The 19,364-nt window shown below is 44.8% G+C and overlaps 1 protein-coding gene across 2 annotated transcripts; it reads right to left on the bottom strand.

Moving 5' to 3' along the window:
- Positions 1–741: 741 nt before the first annotated feature.
- GPR107 (G protein-coupled receptor 107) lies at positions 742–19,364 on the bottom strand. 2 transcript variants are annotated; one of them, XM_039345154.1, is made up of 18 exons: positions 19,171–19,364; positions 15,041–15,160; positions 14,311–14,361; positions 14,006–14,094; positions 13,380–13,477; positions 13,175–13,215; positions 12,733–12,789; positions 12,438–12,539; positions 12,151–12,284; positions 11,975–12,050; positions 11,391–11,464; positions 10,613–10,730; positions 10,017–10,147; positions 9,275–9,318; positions 8,296–8,348; positions 7,572–7,655; positions 5,439–5,560; positions 742–5,081 (listed from the first exon to the last, which is right to left on the bottom strand). In XM_039345154.1, exons 1-18 carry the CDS (start codon positions 19,315–19,317, stop codon positions 4,985–4,987), a joined length of 1,638 nt encoding a protein of 545 aa, XP_039201088.1. In that variant the 5' UTR covers positions 19,318–19,364; the 3' UTR covers positions 742–4,984. The 2 variants fall into 2 exon arrangements, with proteins under 2 accessions (XP_039201088.1, XP_039201089.1); XM_039345155.1 differs by having other exon boundaries at positions 8,296–8,345.

Below are 19,364 nucleotides of genomic sequence, written 5' to 3'. Positions count from 1 at the left end.
CAACTTACGACTTGTCTTGACTTAGGAGGGAAATTCCAGGCTTTGTTATGATTTTAAGTTGAAGGCTATCTTTGGAAGCTCCTTTTCATTAGCAGAACCCAGTATTAATTTACAGGGGACAGAGTGAGAATAGCACGAGTCCTTAGAGGTCTTCTAGTCCAACCCCCTGCTCAAACAGGAGACCCAATACTATTGCAAATGGCTGTCCAATCTCTTCTTAAAAACCTCCAGTGATGGAGCACCCACAACTTCTGGAGGCAGGTCGGTCCACTGGTTAATTGTTCTCACTGTCAGGAAATTTCTCCTTAGTTCCAGGTTGGCTTCTCTCCTTGGTAAGTTTCCATCCGTTGCTTCTTGTCTTGCCTTCAGGTGCTTTGGGGAATAGGTTGACCTCCCCTTTTTTTGGCAGACTGAATCCCACTTCTAGAATAGAAACTGGAAGGGACCTTGGAGGTCTTCTAGTCCAGCCCCCTGCTCAAGCAGGAGAACCTATACCATCTCAGACAAGTGACTGTCCAGTCTCTTCTTAAAAACCTCCAGCGATGGAACGCCCACGATTTCTGGAGGCAACTTCTGTTCCACTGGTTGATTGTCCTGTCAGGAAGTTTCTCCTTAATTCCAGGTTGCTTCTCTCTTTTGAATAACCCAAAATGCCAGAAATAGTTATTTCTGCCTAGGAAGAAAAAGAAAACTCACACACTTCCCCACCTCCAAGCAAAGAAGGGAATCAGAGGCCAAACGTGCTTCGTTATGAATTCTTTAATTTATACACCTGTTCCATAGCAGGGAAACCACATTACATAGAGAGGAAATTAAAGCCCTCAATTGTTATTAGCCCCTATCACACAAATACTGTTATTTTGTATTTTTTTTTAAAAAAAGGAAATTAAAAAAGGACCAACCCCCCCTCAAGATCCTAAACGAAATTTCCCCATTAAAAAAGCCCCAAATGTATTTTCTTTTGTTTTCTAAAAGAAATTGGGAGGTTTTGAGGTCTTAAAAGAGAGTGTCGGGTTTTATGCTTCCCTCCTTGAAGTGAAATGGGAAGAGAGGAAAAGAATCAATAAGCTTTTATTGCCAGTTGAACCAGGAAGTTTTTTTTTCTCCTAGGACTGAACTGGTCCTTCTGTTGTTTAAAAGTTTTCTTGGATTAACTTTTAAAGTGCGATACGCAAATCTTCAGGAATGGACTAGAAAAATGCATAAAAAACTCACTGGGAGAATAAAAAAAAAAAATAACGCAAGAGGTGCTGTATATGAAACCCGCCGTGGGAAGGAAACTTGAAAAACGGGGAGGAAAAATCTCCACTTGGAGACTCCAAGCGGACTTCAACTCCCAGAATTCCACCCATCTTTGAGCATGCTAGCTGGGGAATCCTGGGAGCTGAAGTCCATCCGTTGTAAAACTGCCAAAGTTGATAAACGTTGCTCTATCAGTTCCTATCTCAAGCAGTCTCTAAATAAATCAAAACTTTGGTTTGAAAAGCCCTGGAACCTGCCTTGTCCCAGCAAGGAACGGATTAGGAGAAACCGGTGCTCACAAAGTCTCTTTTTCTGGAATTCTGGACCTGTGAAGACAACCGATGGAGTTGGAAAATCAGAGAGGAAAACGTGACTTCTCCCAGACCCAAGATCAGCCTTTCCCGTGTCCTAACACCCTCGCATCCCATCCTGAGCCCCGAAGGATATTTTTGCCAGTTTCCAAAATGGAAGAATGCCCAAACAGGGGAGGGGAAAAAAAAAAAGCAACAGCCGCCCCCTCGGGCACCAGTGGGCTGGTCTTGGCAGGGACAGGAAAGTTGATGGCTTACTTTAAGGCATTGTACACTCAAGGAGATCCTCAACGGCTTCCACCTCCAGTTTTGTCCTGCTTGCTTCAGGGAAAGCAAGAGCGGGGGGGAGAGACAGAGCGTTCTCCGTTCCTAACCAGGTTGCATCGTGAAAATGCTGCAATGCACCAAACCTCTTTTGTAGACACGTTTTCCCTGGGAAGGTTGGTGATATTGGGGGACAGGAGGGCTGAGAGGGTACAGGGGCAACTTTTTCAAGGGAGGGAAGGGGTATAATGTGCAACAGCTGGAGAATAGCTGCCATTAGGGGGTCCCCAGAGGTCCGCTGGAAGGACGGGTGGACATTTATTCAAAGGCTAAGCAGCAGCTCAATACTCTCAGCCATTTGGGGAACTGCCTGGCCTGCAAAGACATTCCCCCTTGCCCCCTCAAAAAAACCTTTTCACTAATAAAACCCACTTCGTCCTGCACCCAGCGCAAAATGAAGCCACATCTGGGGCTTGGCCAGTGGAAGGAAAAGTCGCACCGTGAAGGTGAGGCCACCAAAGTCCGGTTCAAAACCGGACCAAGGCGTGGCTTCCTTTAGCCTTTACAAGCTGACCGTTTACGGTATAGTTCTGTCCTATCCTCACTAACAAGTTATACACATTCTAGACATCTCTCGGGATGGACTGTGTGAGTCACTGAACCAGGCAAAGTATCTTGCAGATTTACAGAGAAGACAGCAACCTGAAACATATTCCTGCACTCACACAACTGTTGGGATTGTTTGGGCATTTGATCGGTTCAGACTACGATGCCAGTTTCAGCCACAGCCGAAGAGAGAAACAAGAGCCAGGGGAAGGAGATTAATAAGAAGAGTTAGCTCTAGAGCTTCGTTAAGCTCTAGAGCTTAGTTATAGAGCTTAAGGACAATGCTTAGCTATAGAACTTAACAAGAAAAATTAGCCTTAGAGCTTAACAAGAAGGGTTAGTCGTAGAGCTTAACACGGAGAAAAATTAGCTATAGAGCTTAACAAGTTAAGTTACCCATAGAATTTAACAAGAAAAGTTAGCTATAGAGCTTAACAAGGATTAGCTATAGAGCTTAAGAAGAGTTAGCCACAGAGTTTAACGAGAAGAATGAGTAACAGAATTTAACCCGCAGGAGGATTAGCTATAGAGCTTAATACGTTAATCAATAACGCTTAACGTGAAACAAAAGCTTAGCAAGAAGGGTTACCAATAAAGCTTAAACAATATCCTTGCCCAAGGCATCCTAGATCTCTGGGATAGATACAGTCAGCAGTAGATTCACTCAGGTGCTGGAATCAGAAAAGATCCATCGATTACAAACTCAGTTCTGCCTTCTTGCTAAGAGCTGTGAAACCACTCTGCTTTCCAGCCAACGTTCATCTCCTCTAGCCAAGATGCTCTCTATGCTTATGACAACTTCCCCCAATCTGATGCAACACCACTGCATTATCTAGGCTCTAGGTTAGGAGAACCAACTATCCAAAATCTCGACCGGGGAAGTTTGTGTGTGAACTAAAGCGCCCTTTCCCACAAAAAGATAACACAACACGCCTTCAGATTTTGCAATCTTGACTAGCTCTGCTTAATTTCACAGAAGACAAGGCCAGAGGTCTTGCCAATGCCTACATGTTGGCAGTCTAAGCCAACGAGCCCATCCCAAGCCATCGAGCCCACAATGGCTAAATTCACCCTACACATCAAGTCAAAAAGCTAAAAGAGAGCCACATTATGGCTCACATTGACAGCCCAGTTCACACAGCAAAACTGATTGGTTTCAGCTTAACCATGATGGCTTTTAAACCATGATCTGTGGCTCAGCAGGATGGGTGAACACAGCCTTTATTGAATTATACGGCGTTGTCCAGGAGAGCAGGAGGAATTAAGAACAAGGGATTAAAAAAAAAAACCCACTTTTTCTGATGTCGTCACGCGCGCATCCATTGACCCATCTACACGTGTTGCAGGTTGCAATTGCATCAGCTGTTGTCTTTGACTGGCTGTGCTACAGAAAGAGTAGAGTCAACTAAAGCCAGTGGCCTTCCCCCCCCCTTCTTTTCCAGGAATACGTGCTGGGATTTGAGAGTCCAAAATATGCAACAGTTTTACAGAGTGTAAAGAGAGGAATTTCCAAGATTCGGTAAATTATGCAGGACTTGTTTTAAGAGTTTTATAATGCCATTTTCTTCCCACGGATTACAAACCCTTCCCCACTTTACAATGAAGAGAAATGGAAGAAAAAAATTAGTAATAATTTACTATTTAAACTTTCACGCTGTTGCATACATTCCAGACAACTGAGTGAAGGTGTTCACCCAGGCTACGGACACCGACGGAAGCAGTCGTTTTTCAAAATAAAACCAGCTTCTGATTCTGCGGTACGAGAACGGGAAGGCCTCCCCTCGCCCTCCGTTCCAATGAAAGCTGAAAGAAGCAAAAAACCGAGGGGGAAATGATTAAACGCAGCAGGGAGCATCCAAACCAGCCACCAAAGGACACACACAAAAGCTTCCCATTCGCCTCCCGAGGCCTTCACCCCATTTTTTACATTTTGGGAAGCAACGCGGATTGCACACCTCTCTCATCGTGTTTCAAAGCCGCCGCTTCCCCATCCAGTAGCCCAACAGAGCTCATGTTCCGAAGAACGACAATGAAAGGGAGAGAGGAGGGGAAGAGAGAGGGGAGGGGAGAGGGAGGGAGAGAGAATGAGGAAGAGGGAGGAAGGGATAAGAAGGAAAGAGAGAGAGAGAGAGAGAGAGAGAGAGAGAGGGACAGAGAGAGGAAGGGAAAGAGGGAAGTAAAAAGACTTTTCTTAAAAAAATAAAGAAAGCCACCACCATTATCTATCCTTCAACCCTTCCACTTAGGCACCAGAAGAAAAACCCAGTCCTTAAGACAGAGGAACAAAACCGGGTTTTGGATTCTCTTTTCTTGGCTGTATTTTTATCCTTCTTTCCACCCACCACCACCCAAGCCCAACGTCTGCGGGTGTGTGTGTGTGTGTGTGTGGTGTTTTGTTTTTTTTTCTTTCTCTTTTTACACTGGGAAGGTCGTCTCTTTGCTTCTGTGCCATGGAGGGAGGGAAGCGAAGGATCAATAAATTACAGTTCGCTGGAAAGTGCCGCCTTGTCCTAAGAGAGGGGGAGGAAGACGGGAGGAGTGTGTCGAGAAGGAGGAGAGCGTCAGGCAGCGCTCTCTCTCTCGCCGTGGGGCTCCGCTGAGCCGTTGGCGGTCTTCTTGACTTTCTTCATACCCTCCATGACACCCGAGGTGGTCACCCTGGGAAGGAGAAAAAAAAACTGAATTTATTCAGGGACTAGAAGACCCCCAGCGTCCAATTCTCTGATTCTGTAATTCTGCTGGTGACCTAGCCCAGGGGTAGGCAACCTTGGCTCTTTTATGACTTGTGGACTTCAACTCCCAGAATTCCTGACTTCAGCTGGCTCAGGAATTCTGGGAGTTGAAGTCCACGAGTCATAAAAGAGCCAAGGTTGCCTACCCCTGACCTAGCCTATCAGGTTACTACTGGGCTCCTAGCATGGTACAGATTGACCCCACCTGCCCAGGTAAGACCCCCCCCCCCGGGGTCCAGGCGCCCAAGGATAGGAAGGCAACCCAAAAGCGCTCTTAACTCACACAGATTCCATGTCAAAACTGTCGTCTTCCTGAGAGAGCTGCAGATAAGGGTTGTCAGAGGCCGGCCTGAACTTATAGCCAGTGAGGACAAAGAACACCAAAGTCGCCATTTCGTCCAACAGCTGCAACAACAGAAAGAGAGCACATCTGGAGAAGGCTGCGCTGGAGGAAATTCTGCTGTGAATACAGGCAGTCCTCAACTCACAACACCTCACTTAGGGACCGTTCAAAAAGTTAAAACGGCCCTGAAAAAAAAAAAAAAACCTTACGATCGTTTTCCCCACCTTTGCAGAATCCCCCACAATCATGTGATCAAAACTGGCAACTGATTCCTACTTAGGACCGTTGCTGTGTCCCAAGGTTGCGTGATCCCCTTTTGCGACCTTGTGACACGCAACGTCCACCTTTGCAGCAAGGTAAGCTGTGTGAAAAATGGCCTTCACTTTTTTCACGGCCGTTTTAACTTCGGTCACTAAATGAACTGCTGTAAGTTGGAGGATTACCTGGAGACGCTTATAAATTTTCAACCTGTTTTGCAAGTGGGGGGGGGGGATTTATTATCGTTGCAATAGATTTATCGTAGCTGAATGTCCATGGAGATTCTCCGTCATCCAGGTCACGGCTGTCGCAAAGCTGCTTTTTCAAGAGGCCACTGGACTTCGATTTTTCTTTGAAGTTGTTTCACCCCCTCATCCAAGAAGCTTCCTCAGTTCATCACTCTTCACTTCAGAACTGAAGAGGCTTCTCGGGTGAGAAGTGAAACCTCTTCAAGGAACCATGTCTGGCTGCCTCTTGAAAAACCACCTTTGGGACAAAATATCCATCGGTGTTCAACGGATGTGTGGTTTTTTTTTCTTTATTCGCACTTTTTAAACGTTTTTGTCTAGTTTTGTTTTCTCTCTTTTTTTTCTTTCAGATTTGAACAAAATTTAAAAACTGAGAGAGGAAAAAAACAGATCGCAGGTCCTAAACTGGCATCAATCAACAGATGCAGAAGTAGGTCTGTCAATGAGCCTCGGAAAGCTATGGATGTTTTTCCAAAAAATTTCACAGGCTGAAGCAGCAGCTTCCTAAGCGATCAAGGGAGGCCTTCTTTTTCTTTGACCTTCCTCCCCCCTTCCTCCCCCCCCCCCCGTTCTTGAGCAAGACGGATCGTGTCCGTTGGGAGCCAGCGAGCATTCAATGAAACGTGCCTTAATTCTTCACGTCTACAATTTCAGAGACTTTGCTGGAAACGATGGAGCGCCCTTGAAGGCTGCGACAAACCATTGGAGCTCAAAGAAGCCGCGGCTTGTAGAAAATGCCAGTTTGCAGAATGTAATCAATGCTTGGTTTTAATGCTGTTCGTTTTAGCGGCTCCTGGTGCGGAAATTCAGTCTGTTCAGCTAATTGGACTGCCGAATGTATAGATTCCAGAAAAAAAATGTATCTGAACAGATACAAAAATTAGTGGGTTTCGATGCCACCCATCCGTGCTGGAAAGCTCCAAATAGGGTCTGCAGCTTGCATGGCACCTGCCAAGACTGTCTGCTGAAGATGGGCAGAGCCCCCTGAATGTCACGGTGGTGCCCCTTGATGGACATTGGATCACAGAAGGGAATGTATTGACTTAAGACCCTACAGGAGCCCCCGAGTTCAGTTGCTAAACGAGACCGCTATCTCGAGTTTTGCTCCATTTTACGGCCTTGCTTAGTTCTTCAGTGAGTCACTGCACACGGTGGTTAAGTGAATTTGGCTTCCCCATTGACTGTGATTGCCAGAAGGTCGCAAAAGGGGATCACGTGACCCAGGGGATGCTGCGACCATCATAAATACGAGCCAGTTGCCAAGCATCTAAATTTTGATCACGTGGCCACGAGGATGTTGCGACGGTCGTGTGAAAAATCGGTCCCAAGTCACCAGGCTGCAGCTTCCCAGAAACCAGGCCGCACAATCAAGTCAAGCCCCATCGGTGGGATGCAGGCAGCAAGCAAAACCAGCCCCCCCCCCTTCTGGTCCATGGAAAAACCTCTCCCCCCAGAACCGGTCCCAGGTGCCCAAAAGGTTGGGCGCTGCTGGTGCTCTAGGCTATGTGCTAAATAAATGAATAGTGTCTCCTTGGAGGAAAAGGGGAATGGAGGAAGGGCCACCTACCTTGTAAAGCCACTTCCACTGGAACGGAACCGCAATCTTGATGAGGATGGCGATGATTCGGGTGAAGTAAATATAACACACGATCTGGAGGGGAGGAAGAAGTTAGTTCCAGGACAGGAGAGATTATGTCGTGAGGACAGCGATGCAGGACGGAACAGAGTCGGGTTCCCAGCAGAGAATCCAGGTCAACCTAGAATGATCCCGTCCCAAAACTTCTGGGTCCATCTCTTTCTCATATGGCAGTCCAGTGGGCTTGAGATGGGGCCCTGGCACTTGAAAGATGGCCAAAAATATTTGGAAAATAAAACAGGCCTCTTTCCATTATCGGAGACGTGGTGAGAATTCTCCAAGGCAGGCAAGATGGAAAGTTGTCCTGGTCAACTCTCTCCTGTTACCGGATAATTTTGGAAAACTAGGAGCTCTTGAGTTTTTAACAAGGAGGCCCTTGGCAACTTTAAGACCTGTGGACTTCAACTCCCAGAATCCCTCAGCCAACCATGGAGCTGGGGAATGCTGGAATGCTGGCTGGGGACTTCTGGGAGTTGAAGTCCAGAGGCCTTAAAGTTACCAAGATTGGGCACCCCTAGTTTAAATCATCCCTGGGGAGGAATTGATAGTTTCCATTTAAAGAGGAATCTGGGTTATTCCTTCCTTCCTTCATTTGTGAAAAAAAAGGGGAACCCCCCCTCCACTACCACACCCCCACGCCCCCATAACTCCTTACCATGACATAATAGTGTCTGAAGAGCTTCAATTTTGCTAAGTTAATGGCAGCTGCTGAAAAGAATTCACAATTAGAGGAAATTAAGAGACAGAAAAGGACTATCTGTGTGGTTATAAAATGGGCACTGGAGCAAGCTGAGGCGGGAACCTCTGCACTCAGTGCTGAGGGACTCAGCTGCCTCGGTTCAAAATTCAAGGCTTTGATGTGCAGCTATAAATAATCTTGGTTTCTCTCCCAGCTCTCAAAGAGCTGGAAGAACAGACCTCGGGCTCACGGTTTCCGGTTTTCTTCCTCCCCAGAAATCCACACCTGGGTAGTTTCAAGGGCGAAGCTGGAGGAGTCGCCAGGACTTGGCAGGGTGAAGGGAGGCAGCCACCATCCCCTACCCATCAAGGGCAAGAAGCAGCCGGCGCTTTATCCTCCAGGCAAGGGAAGATTTTTCTTGAGGTCGGGTTAGCATAACGAAGGGTGAAAACACTCAGCCCAGCTAAAATTGGATTAAACCACTGGGATATTTTAGCCTCTTTGATTGCCTGGCTTGTAATTCCACTCCTCGTCCAATTCTTCCTTCTCTCGTTCTGTTGACTGCAGTTAGGAAGGTGTGGGCCTCACCCTTCCCTCTGTGCGGGATGTTAGAAATATCTGATACTGTCGTCACCGACCTTCCTCCGTTATCTATGTTATTTGTGTATGATCCTGCTGACTCTTGGGGGGTGTCTTGGGAGCCTAAATTAATAAAGCCCTGCTTTCATGCCCAAGGCAGGACTAGAACTCACCATCTCCCGGTTCCAGAGCCAAGAAAGTAGGTGGAGAGTAGTAACTCCCAAAAAAGCAGTGGTCCAATATTTTTTTTTAGCAATCGAAAAAATATGTTCACCGATACTGGCAGGAAGGAAGTTGGTTGGGACCTCTGGCTGCAGAAACCTGGCGGGACCTCAAGAATACCTGAACACCCCCAAATTGGAAATCAACCACTAACCTTTGCCGTCAGTTGCAGAAGCTTCCTGTAAGTGTCGGATCAACCTAGGAGACAGAAGGATCAGGGGATTAATGACAGATCGCCCTGCAGGATCTTCAAGCCAACTCTTGCCTAGAAATATGTGGCAGGTCTGCTTAGAAAGCCTACAGTTTTGGGGGGGTTGTTCTGCACCTTTCCTCTCCTACGATATAGCGAAGGGAGGACTGGCCTTCTCTAGGCATAGCGCTCATGAGAACGTGAGATATTTTCAAAGCAGATGGATGGAGCCCGTTTAGTTGCCTTGGCAGGGAAGATCTACCCCAAAAGTTCCTCATCATGACAGGAAGTCACAACTGAGCCTGGAATGTCAGTGGTCATTGCAATCGTTGAGACACCCACGAGGCTGCTTTGTTTAATGACCACACAGCTCCTTCCCCTGGAGAGAGACGTATGGCGGTCCCTGAAGGGAGTTGGAACTCTGTCTTGCCTTCCACTCAAAGCCATGGGAAATCTTAACAAGATTTAATAATTTTAATAAATCTGGTTGAGTGAGTTCTAGTCCTGCCTTGGGCATGAAAGCCAGCTGGGTGACTCTGGGCCAGTCACCAGGAGATGGTGAGTTCTAGTCCTGCCTTGGGCATGAAAGCCAGCTGGGTGACTCTGGGCCAGTCACCAGGAGATGGTGAGTTCTAGTCCTACTTTAGGCAAAGTTTTTGCCCTTCCCCAAGCAACCAACCAATGGCCTCAGTTCCTGCAAACATACCATACTACGGGGAAGAGGATGGCTCCACAGCAGAGAAGATCCACCAGGAAAAATATCTCCTTCCACAGCCCGTATTCTGTCGTGCCTTCTTCTGTAGACTCAATGATGATATAAGCCACGTTGGCCAAGACCTGAGAAAGGGAAGGAGGCTGAATGTGACAATCTGCACACGCTGACTTTTGCTCGATTTTAGCCTCGGCATACCTGGTTATAGACGCTTTGTCTAACATACATACACCATTATGGATTTATTCTATTTACTTGGAAAATGAAAGGTAGTCCTTGACTCACAACTGTAATTGGGACTGGAACATCCATCGCTAATCAATGCAGTCATTAAATGAGCCATGCCTGATTTTGTGACCTTTTTTTTTTTTTTTTTGCAGTGGTTGTTAGCAAATCACTCTGGTCATTAAGCAAACAAATGCGGTCATTAAGAGAATTTGGTCTCCCCAGTTGACTCTGCCAGAAGCCACGTTCACTTTTTTTGTGACCTTTTTCTGCGGACTGTGAGTTGCAGAAGAAGTCAAAGTCACGCACAAATTGGGGGTGCTGCTTAAAACGATCCCAGCGGAGAACTTCCTGGCCCATCTCACCTGCAACGGGATGACGATCATGAAAATCTTCTTGTCCTTATCGGAGAGGATGTGCTTAATAAAAGCCCAGCCGGTGCCAATGAGAGCAATGGTGATGAACAGCAGAGCGCCCTTTAAGCTGGTTAAAAACACACACACAACAGCGACAGATTGACACACCTGGTAGTTTGAAGTGGTCCTCAAGCAAACACAGTTCAAAAGACAACCGATAACTCTCTAGTGACAATCCTCTCCTAAAGATAGAGTACACGGCTCATACGCAAAATAATAAATATTTTTAAGGAATCTTAGGTATTATTTTGGGAGAGAAACAGTGGCTCAACACCTTGCAACTTGACCTTTGGAACCCCTGGTTTAAACATTTATTAAAAGAATCCTGGTTAGGCTAAAAACCCAGGAAGAAGTCCAACATCTGTTACAGAAACTTCCTGGATGACTCTGGATTAATCGCTTTCTCTCCTGGCCCAGCCTACCTTCAAGGCTCGTTGTGAAAGAACCAGGAGGAGAGAGCAGAAATGCCAATCTAATGGATGAAAACACAGATACAAATCTAACAACTTCACAACAGATGTCCAGAAGGCTGCCTTTCCAACTGATTACAACCTCATAAGATTTTGGCAATCTTCACGCTGGAATCTCATGTAGGAGGAAACCATTTTAAAACTGCAAGTTTTTATTGAACGGGAGAAACAGGGTTTGTCTTGCATCTAGGATATCACAGCTGCCACTAACCCCTACTAGACTGGTATAAATCTATAACCAGACACTAGAGACTTACAGGTGTGTGATATAATAGACAACAGCCCAGCCTTCAATGGGGTAGCCCTGTGTGGAGATATAGTGGTAATCGATCTGGAGGGGAAAAAGAGTAAGATGTTAATGCAAAGGTTGGTATTAAGCCACTAAACTTTCCTATTCCTATTAAGCTTTCCTAAAATAGCCTTCAATTCTAATAAGATTCTAAAAAAGAAGAAGAAACACATTAACATGTAAATATAAATCTAATACAAATAAAGCTTTGATTTGGTGGACAATTTGGTAAAAAGGGGATGTCCGTTAAATCCAAATGTATGCAGTTAAGCGTCATTTTTATGAAACTGACCAAGGAATATAAAAATATTACGTAATTATATAAATGATGTTGATGGTCCCGACTGTTTAAATAAATTTAAATCACTGCTTGGGGGAGAGTGAATTCCAAAGTAAAATGTTGTTTCTTGCACCCAAAGTCTAAGAACTCAGGTTTTAGTGTAAAACACGTTGCTGCTAAATAAAGCAAATAAAACGAAGTAAAGAAAGGCAGCCAAGTAATCTGTAGATGGTTTATGCCAATTCCTGGACGTTATTCAAGAGGTAACTTACTGCGTGGAAGACTAAAGAAAGGGACTTGGTGAAAGGAAGCGAAGCCATTAACCAATGGATCTTGAAAACATCGGCCCTGTGAGACAAAATTGACAACTGAAAGTCAATAAATTTACTGATGGGCTCCGAGTGAAGCTTTGGCAGGCCTATCTGGGGAAGCGGTTCCCACGTTTTACCTGAGTTTCCGAAGAGTGTGGATCCACACGACCCCAGCAACAAAGAAGAAAACTGCCATGGAAATGTATAGCTTGGGAAGTGGGATTTCTCCAGCAGAGAGGTAACTGTTTGGATTTTGCTCAGTGATTGAGATCTGCAAGCAGAACAGGAGTCACCGACAGATCAATAGACCGACAGACAGACAGATTTCTGATAAGGAGTTTCATCTGGGGCCAATGAAATGCCTCTGGGTAGTTTGGCTGCTGATCCTTGGAAGGAAAAAAAGGGGGGAAAAATCCCAACTTACGTCCAGGCTGAAGGGGACCTGTTCAGTCCTCACATTTCCCAGTATGCACTTGTGAAAATAAAGACTATAAAGTCCTTCTTGTTCCTTTGAATTGATGCTGAACTGAAAAACACACAGAAGGAAGAAAGGATGACGCTGGCCAGGTTTTAAACAGATTCCAAATTCATTTTCTTCTTTGAGGAAATGGTTGCAGCTCAACCCTGTTGGACAAGTGGAGGGCACACACTGGCCCTTTCAAGCCAAGCCAAGGCCTGCTCAGGTTACAAAAGGAATCGTGAGGAATAAAACCACCTACCTGGAATGAAAAACTATTGTTCCCGCTTTGGATTGGGTGCGTTCGCTCAGCAAGCACCTGGCAGATAAAAAAAAAAACATGTTTTATGGCTATGCCAAATCAGATCGGAAGCAACAGGTATAAATTCTTGTCACCACAATACAAAAAAGATGCAGATGGAAAGAGTGCAGAGAAGAGCAACAAAAATGATAAAGGATCTGGAGGCTAAACCATACAATGAACAATTGAGGGAATTAGATATCTCTATCCTATCGAAGAGAAGAACTAGGGAGGATATGACAGACTTCCAATATTTGAAGGCTGCCACAAAAAAGAGGGGGTCAAACTATTCTCCAGACCCTACTGAAGATGTGTGGACTTCAATTCCCAGAATTACCCAGCCATGCATACATGATGGAGAAAGAATACTACGTCTTCCTTTGAAAATCCAGTCGCTGCTTACCTGAACTTCCGTCGTATTGTCCTTAAGTGACTGTTTTGGTTCTAAAAGGTGAAGAAAAGCAAAGTCAGACACAAGTCCAGCAAGGAAAAAAAATGGATGTTTTAGACAGCCCAACAGTGTTGCAAAACAGGACATAGATGGTGTTGCATCCCTTCCCCTCTGTTCTGCCATGTCTTATCTTGCTGGGGGAAAAAAAAAACTTTACCAGATTTATCAGCAATTCCCGGGGGACCGGTTGCTTGAGATTCGCTGAAGGTGATTTCAGGCAATTGTGGGGTTTTATTTTCAAACTTGACTTTGACCCTGCAGGTGACAAGGACAAGGTCTGAGTTGGCTTCCATCAAAGGCTGAACGAAAGAGGCCAAAACAAAAAACAAAAAAAGAGCATCTGATGTCCCAAATGTCACATGATTATTTCCTCCAATTTAGTTTTCGTCTACATGCACAATTTATTCCAAAATGAGACATTGCCTTATTGATCAGGTTTCTTTGAATTACACTTGTCATGTAAACAGAATTTATTCAGTTTGTCCTGGGGAACGAACGACTCTGGCATGCTTTAATTCTCAAATTAACTTGAGTGATCTTTTAAATTCTTTCTTTTTAGGCATCTCACCAAAATGACTGGGATCTTCCCTGTCGTCTGATATATTTTTTTTTTTTAAAAAAAGACTTTAGTTAGGCTAATTTGGTTTCATTGCTTTTGAAACTCAGCAAACATTAAAAACAAAGCTTCTAAATCAAGTATTTCTCAACCGTGGCAACTTTAAGGTGCGTGGATTGCAACTCCCAGAATTCCCCAGCCATCACCAATTCCCCAAGATTCCTTACAGCTTCTCTGAGAAATCCAGGAGAAGAATGATGACCAAGACCTCACGGCTTGGCTTTTGATTCAAGATGCAATAATCCACTTCTTCGTTCTGTAAAAAAAAAAAAAAAAAACCCAAGAGATTATAGGATGAGGGTCCCTACAATGAAACAGCATCAAAATGGCTTTTGAAGTCAGCTGGTCTCAGTATGATCATGATACAGGAAGTTCTTGACTTATGACCACAATTGGACCCCACATTTCTGTTATTAAGTGAGACAGTTGTTCAAAGGGTTTCATAGCAGTCAAGTATCAAGTTGTGACTTACCAGGTTAGTGGAAAATCCATCATTCTGTGTTCGATCTATACTGAAGCCCACCTAAAAACAAATTTTTAACAAAGTGTTAACATTCAAGTCTATAGGTTTGGAAAAATGCCTCACAAAGGTTCAACCATGCTGTAAAACATGACATTTTGCACCTTAACGAAAATTGGATGCCTGTGGGATGGTCCCCCCACCAATCTGTACAGCCCCCAACTCTGTTCTTTATTTCATAAAGCCTTGAAAACCTGACTTTTTTCCCAACAGGTTCTGAGAAAATTGTGATGCTGCCACCCTGATGTTATAAAGGGTCTAATTGATTACCCACTGGGGATACTTTTTGTAACTATTCTATTTTTGTCCCTCACTTTGCAAGACATTAGACTGTAAGAAAAAGAAAGGACACTAAAGATGCCAAATTGCTAACTTTAGTAGGCTTTATTCCTGGCGGTTTGTTTATTTGAACTGTCGCAAGCTGCCTAGAGTTGCAAACCAAGACCCAGGACTAAAATTGGAAGAGTAATTCATTATTAATGTGAGAAAATTATATCGTTTGCTTGCAAAGGACACAACAATAGACAAATTTAAAATCCAATTTACCAAGGAAGCACATCTACTTGTCCATGTGGCTCCTGAAAAACAGCCACTCTTAGGGGCCGAGTGAGTTCAAATTTGAATTTCCTTTTTGTTAACTCCTTCACAATTGTGTGACGAACGTTTGGCAAAAGGCACTTACCTGAATGTTTTTGTCGCTCTCCCCCACTGACTTGATGGAGAGGTTGTTGATGGTGACCCGCATGAATCCATCCTGGAAGAAGCCAAAGGTGTTGAGGTGGACTTTCTGCCGCAGGTCATCCTGGAAGAGAGGAAATGGATGTGCTTATAGGATGAAGCTGGTGGTGGGGGGCAAAAGAACCCCTGCGGAGAGATTGAATGTGATGGTCTCTGAGCTTAATGCAGACATTTCATTACCCAACCAGGTAACACCATCAGTGCTAGGTGGGATTGGGGGTTTGCTTCCAGCACTGACATTGAGCCTCTTCTTCCTCCTCCTCCGATGAGTGACTACCAGTTCAGAGTTACAATGGACCTTTCCAGGATTACTTACATCCCAGATTTGAACCCCTCCAGTCACAGGATTGCATTTATAGCAGCGTTAAAAGCAAAATAAATATCATGCCTTTATTTTCCTGGGTGCAACGTCAGTGCCCAGAATTGCTTTTTTTGTTTGTTTGTTTTGAGAAGATCATGAAAGATGGAGGTTATGGCGCAAAAGAGAGGAACCACAAGGATTTTATCAAGCTTGAAAGTCACCGTGCCGGCTAGGCTGCCCTCTAGCTATCTGTGAACCAATTATGATTAGGCACACTAATCACCTACTTGTACAGGGCCACAAAACTCCTTAAAAGCAGACCCAGAATGCTTTGGAAGGGAAATCAGCCAGGAGAAGGAGACCCCCGATGAGCCACCATCTGGCAAAGTCTGCAGAACATGGTCCCTCACCAGTGACTCATTCCACAAAGCCTAAATTCTGGTGGGACTTCCAAGTTATCTGATTATGGAGAAGATGGACCACAGAGACAGAGCTAGCACACGACCCTGGGACACTGCAGCCGTCATAAATATGAGCCCAACGTCTGAACGTTGATCACGTGACCACAAAGATGCTGCAATGGTTGTAAGGGTGAAAAACGGTCCTAAGTCGCTTTTTCCAGTGCCATTGTAACTTGGAACAGTCACTAAACAAACTGTTGTAAGTTCTAGGACTGCCTGCATTGTAGGAGAGGAACCGGCTGAACTGGAAGGGGGAGTTAAATGTGTCACCAGCTTGGAGTCACTGCACAGCTATAAAAAGAGCCAAGTCCAGCCCACTGTGGATTCCCTTGACCCTTACCTAGTACCAATTTCGCACTGACCGTTAGTTGACTGGATTGTTGTATATAGGTTGCAACAATAACGTTGTTCTGAATCCAACAAATGTTCCTGGTTATTTGTATCTGACAATTAACTGCAATATGAAGAGGTGCTGAGTGGCAGTCCTGATTCAGCAGGAATCTTTTTAGCTTATGACTGCAGTATGACAGGTTGCAAGGACCAAGGAAGACATGTAGAATTACTTCTGAGCGGTTTCCTTTATTGATTCCTCACCTCCAGACAGAAATCTTGCCAAACTAAAGCAAGTACTTGCATCACCATAAATATACTTTTAAGAATTGCTAGGGAAGAGCTGACTGAACTCTCTTCCTACTAAACCATTAAGCTTCTGTGTCTCTTGGTCTTCTGAAAGGCAGCCTCTACTCCTGCTGAGAATCCACACCACACTCACCACGGAATGTATATTCCTAACTCCAGAAGTGCAATCAGATTCTCTTCATATTTATTCAGAAAGGCCAGTGACTAAGATGCTGAGGAAGCATCACGGAGTAAATTGGGTGCCGTAGTGCTTCTGCAGCAGAATATGGGGACGACCTTAGGAGTGGTGGGAGGACAGAAGAGTACTTAGGGCAGTGGTTCTCAACCTTTTTAATGCCACGACCCCCAACCGGTCGTAAGTCGAGGACTACTCAACTGGTGCAGCACCATTTGCAGAATGGGACTTTTGGCGGGCTCAGCAGGGCAGAGACAGCCTGGACAATTCCTATTGCCTTTTGAAAGCCAATAGAATGAGACTCTATTCAAGAGAGTCTATTCTATTGGCTTTCAAAAGCCAATAGAATAAAAGGGAGTAGCACAGCTAAGGAAAAGGGGAAAAAATGGTGGACTGCGTTGTTTGGAGACCCCCGTGAAATGGTCGTTTGACCCCAAATGGGGTCCCGACCCACAGGCTGAGAACCACTGACTTAGGGAATGATCAGATAAGGGAGGGCATAGCCCAGAGCTGCATAATGGGCAGACAAATACTCAGAAAGGAATCTCCCTAACAGTCTCAGAATATAAAAGAGGAAGTGGGAGGTTTGTACTTTCAAACTTGCAAGATTTTGTTAAAGGAGCCTTACAATAAAGTAGAATTAGGTAGTTCCTCTGCTTGCGTTTTCCATTAGGTCTATCTAGGGAGGCTGACAACATCGGGGCATTCGTAAGATCTTTCCAGCAGACCAATTCTCACAACGTCAAGAACAAAACCAACTTTTATATTCCTATCAAAACCAAGAATCATTGCAAAATTAAAGTAAAAGATAGCTGCATTTTTTTTTTAAAAAAAAATTAGTCTACCGCAAAAAAAGGAATAAGTTGTTTCATTTCAGAGAAGGAACATTTCACAATACTGTCAACTCATGACACTAAAATATGGTGACATACCAACGTATTTTTTTCCATCAACAATATCAAATGCTGAAAGTGATATATTACAAGATTAAGAATTCTGTCCAATGTCAACAAAGCCTTATTTGATGTTTTAAACAAAAATAAAAGGGAATAAATATTTTCAATTGCAACGTTAAGCCTCAGTAGCTGAAAAGAAAGTTGTATTATAAAGATGGTCACTAGTGCGTTAAAATAAACAACCTTAACACATTTGAGGTGCTTACTGTTCTTTCAGAAAATGGCATATATTTTCTCAGAAATGTGATCAACTAAAGGCAACCTGAATCCAAGGACAAAGGAAGCTGATGCCTGGTTACAGCTTATACAATTCAAAGATTTCAAACACAATTTAGTAGACAACAATCTGCTAAAATGGTAACAGAGTAACTTAATTCCAAGCTAGAAATAAAAAAAACCCACTTAAAATTCGGCAGTGTCACAGACACAGATAAACGTAGCCTGAACAAACAGAAGGATCATCCTGAATATTTCCGCTTATCTGTTTTGCTCAACCTGTACAGTCTTGCTAGAGATTTTACTCGAAAGACACACTAAGTAGTAATTTAAGAAGCGATGCCTTCCTGGACACGGGCCAAAAGCTGATTTTTAAAGAATACATTGAAAGTCGGCTGATTCAACTCTTGCTGGTTTTCTTTCTGCAAAATTCTTGCTAGTCAATAAGGTTCCTACAAATGTGGTTATTTTGGGCAGTAGTACAATCGGTTAAATGGGATATTTTTTTTTTTTTGCTTTAATTCCAAGATTTTACTTCTTCCGACAAGATTTATATCTTTAACCAATATTAGCTACAGGTAAATCCTCAACCTACACTAGTTTAGTAACTGTTCCAAGTTACAACGGCACTGAAAAAGTGACTTATGACCATTTTCACACTTACAACTGTTGCAGTATCCTCCCTGGTCACATGATCAACATTCAGACATTCAAATTTATGATGGTCATGTGACCCCCTTTTGTGACAATCAAAGTCAATGGGGAAGTCATGTTCACTTCACTGCTGGGTTGCTGGTGCCTAGGGTATAACAATCCTAAAGGAATCCTTGATGGGACTGGGGTCCAATAGCTCTAAAGAATTCCAGGTTGGGGATGATGGGATTGGAATGTACCGTCCTGAAGGAGCTCAGCGGGGCATGATGGCTGTTGGGATACAAATGTCCAAAAGGAATCTAGCAAAGTATAATGGGACTGGGAAGTACCAGCCTGAAGGGATGCCAGTTGGGGAAGATAGACCAAGTAGCCTTAAGAGATTCCAGGCTGTGGATAATGGAGGTTGGGGTACAACAGTCCTAAAGGAATCCAGATAAGGATGATAAGACTAGGATGTACTTGCCTAAATAGCTTTGGTGGGAATGGAGTGTAACAACCTGAAGAGATTCCAGGCTGGGGATGATGGGGGTGGGGCACAACAGTCCTAAAGCAACCCAGCCGAGGATGATGGGACCGGGGTGTCCCAGGCTGAAGGACTCAGCCGGAGATGCAGAGACGGGGAAGGCTGAGGGCTCGAGCGGGGAAAGGCCCTCCACGTATCCCGGCGCCTACCTTGAGACTGAGATGGTGGAGCCGGGCCTGCGCGGGGCCCCCCGAGAGCAGCCCGGCCAGGAGGGCCAGGAGGAGCCCGCCCGACGCCGCCCGGGCCCGGGAGAGGAACCCGGAACCGCCGCCGCCGCCGCTCCCTCCCAGCGCCATCTTCACTCCAGCACCAACATCGCCCCGGCCGCCCTCTTCCGGGGTGA

The sequence above is a fragment of the Crotalus tigris genome, unplaced genomic scaffold (genome assembly GCF_016545835.1).
Source record: "Crotalus tigris isolate CLP2741 ecotype Arizona unplaced genomic scaffold, ASM1654583v1 scf7180000017940.1788314, whole genome shotgun sequence".
Lineage (NCBI taxonomy): Eukaryota > Metazoa > Chordata > Lepidosauria > Squamata > Viperidae > Crotalus > Crotalus tigris.
Note: the sequence above shows the minus strand (reverse complement) of the source record. Positions and strands in the feature narration are given on the sequence as shown.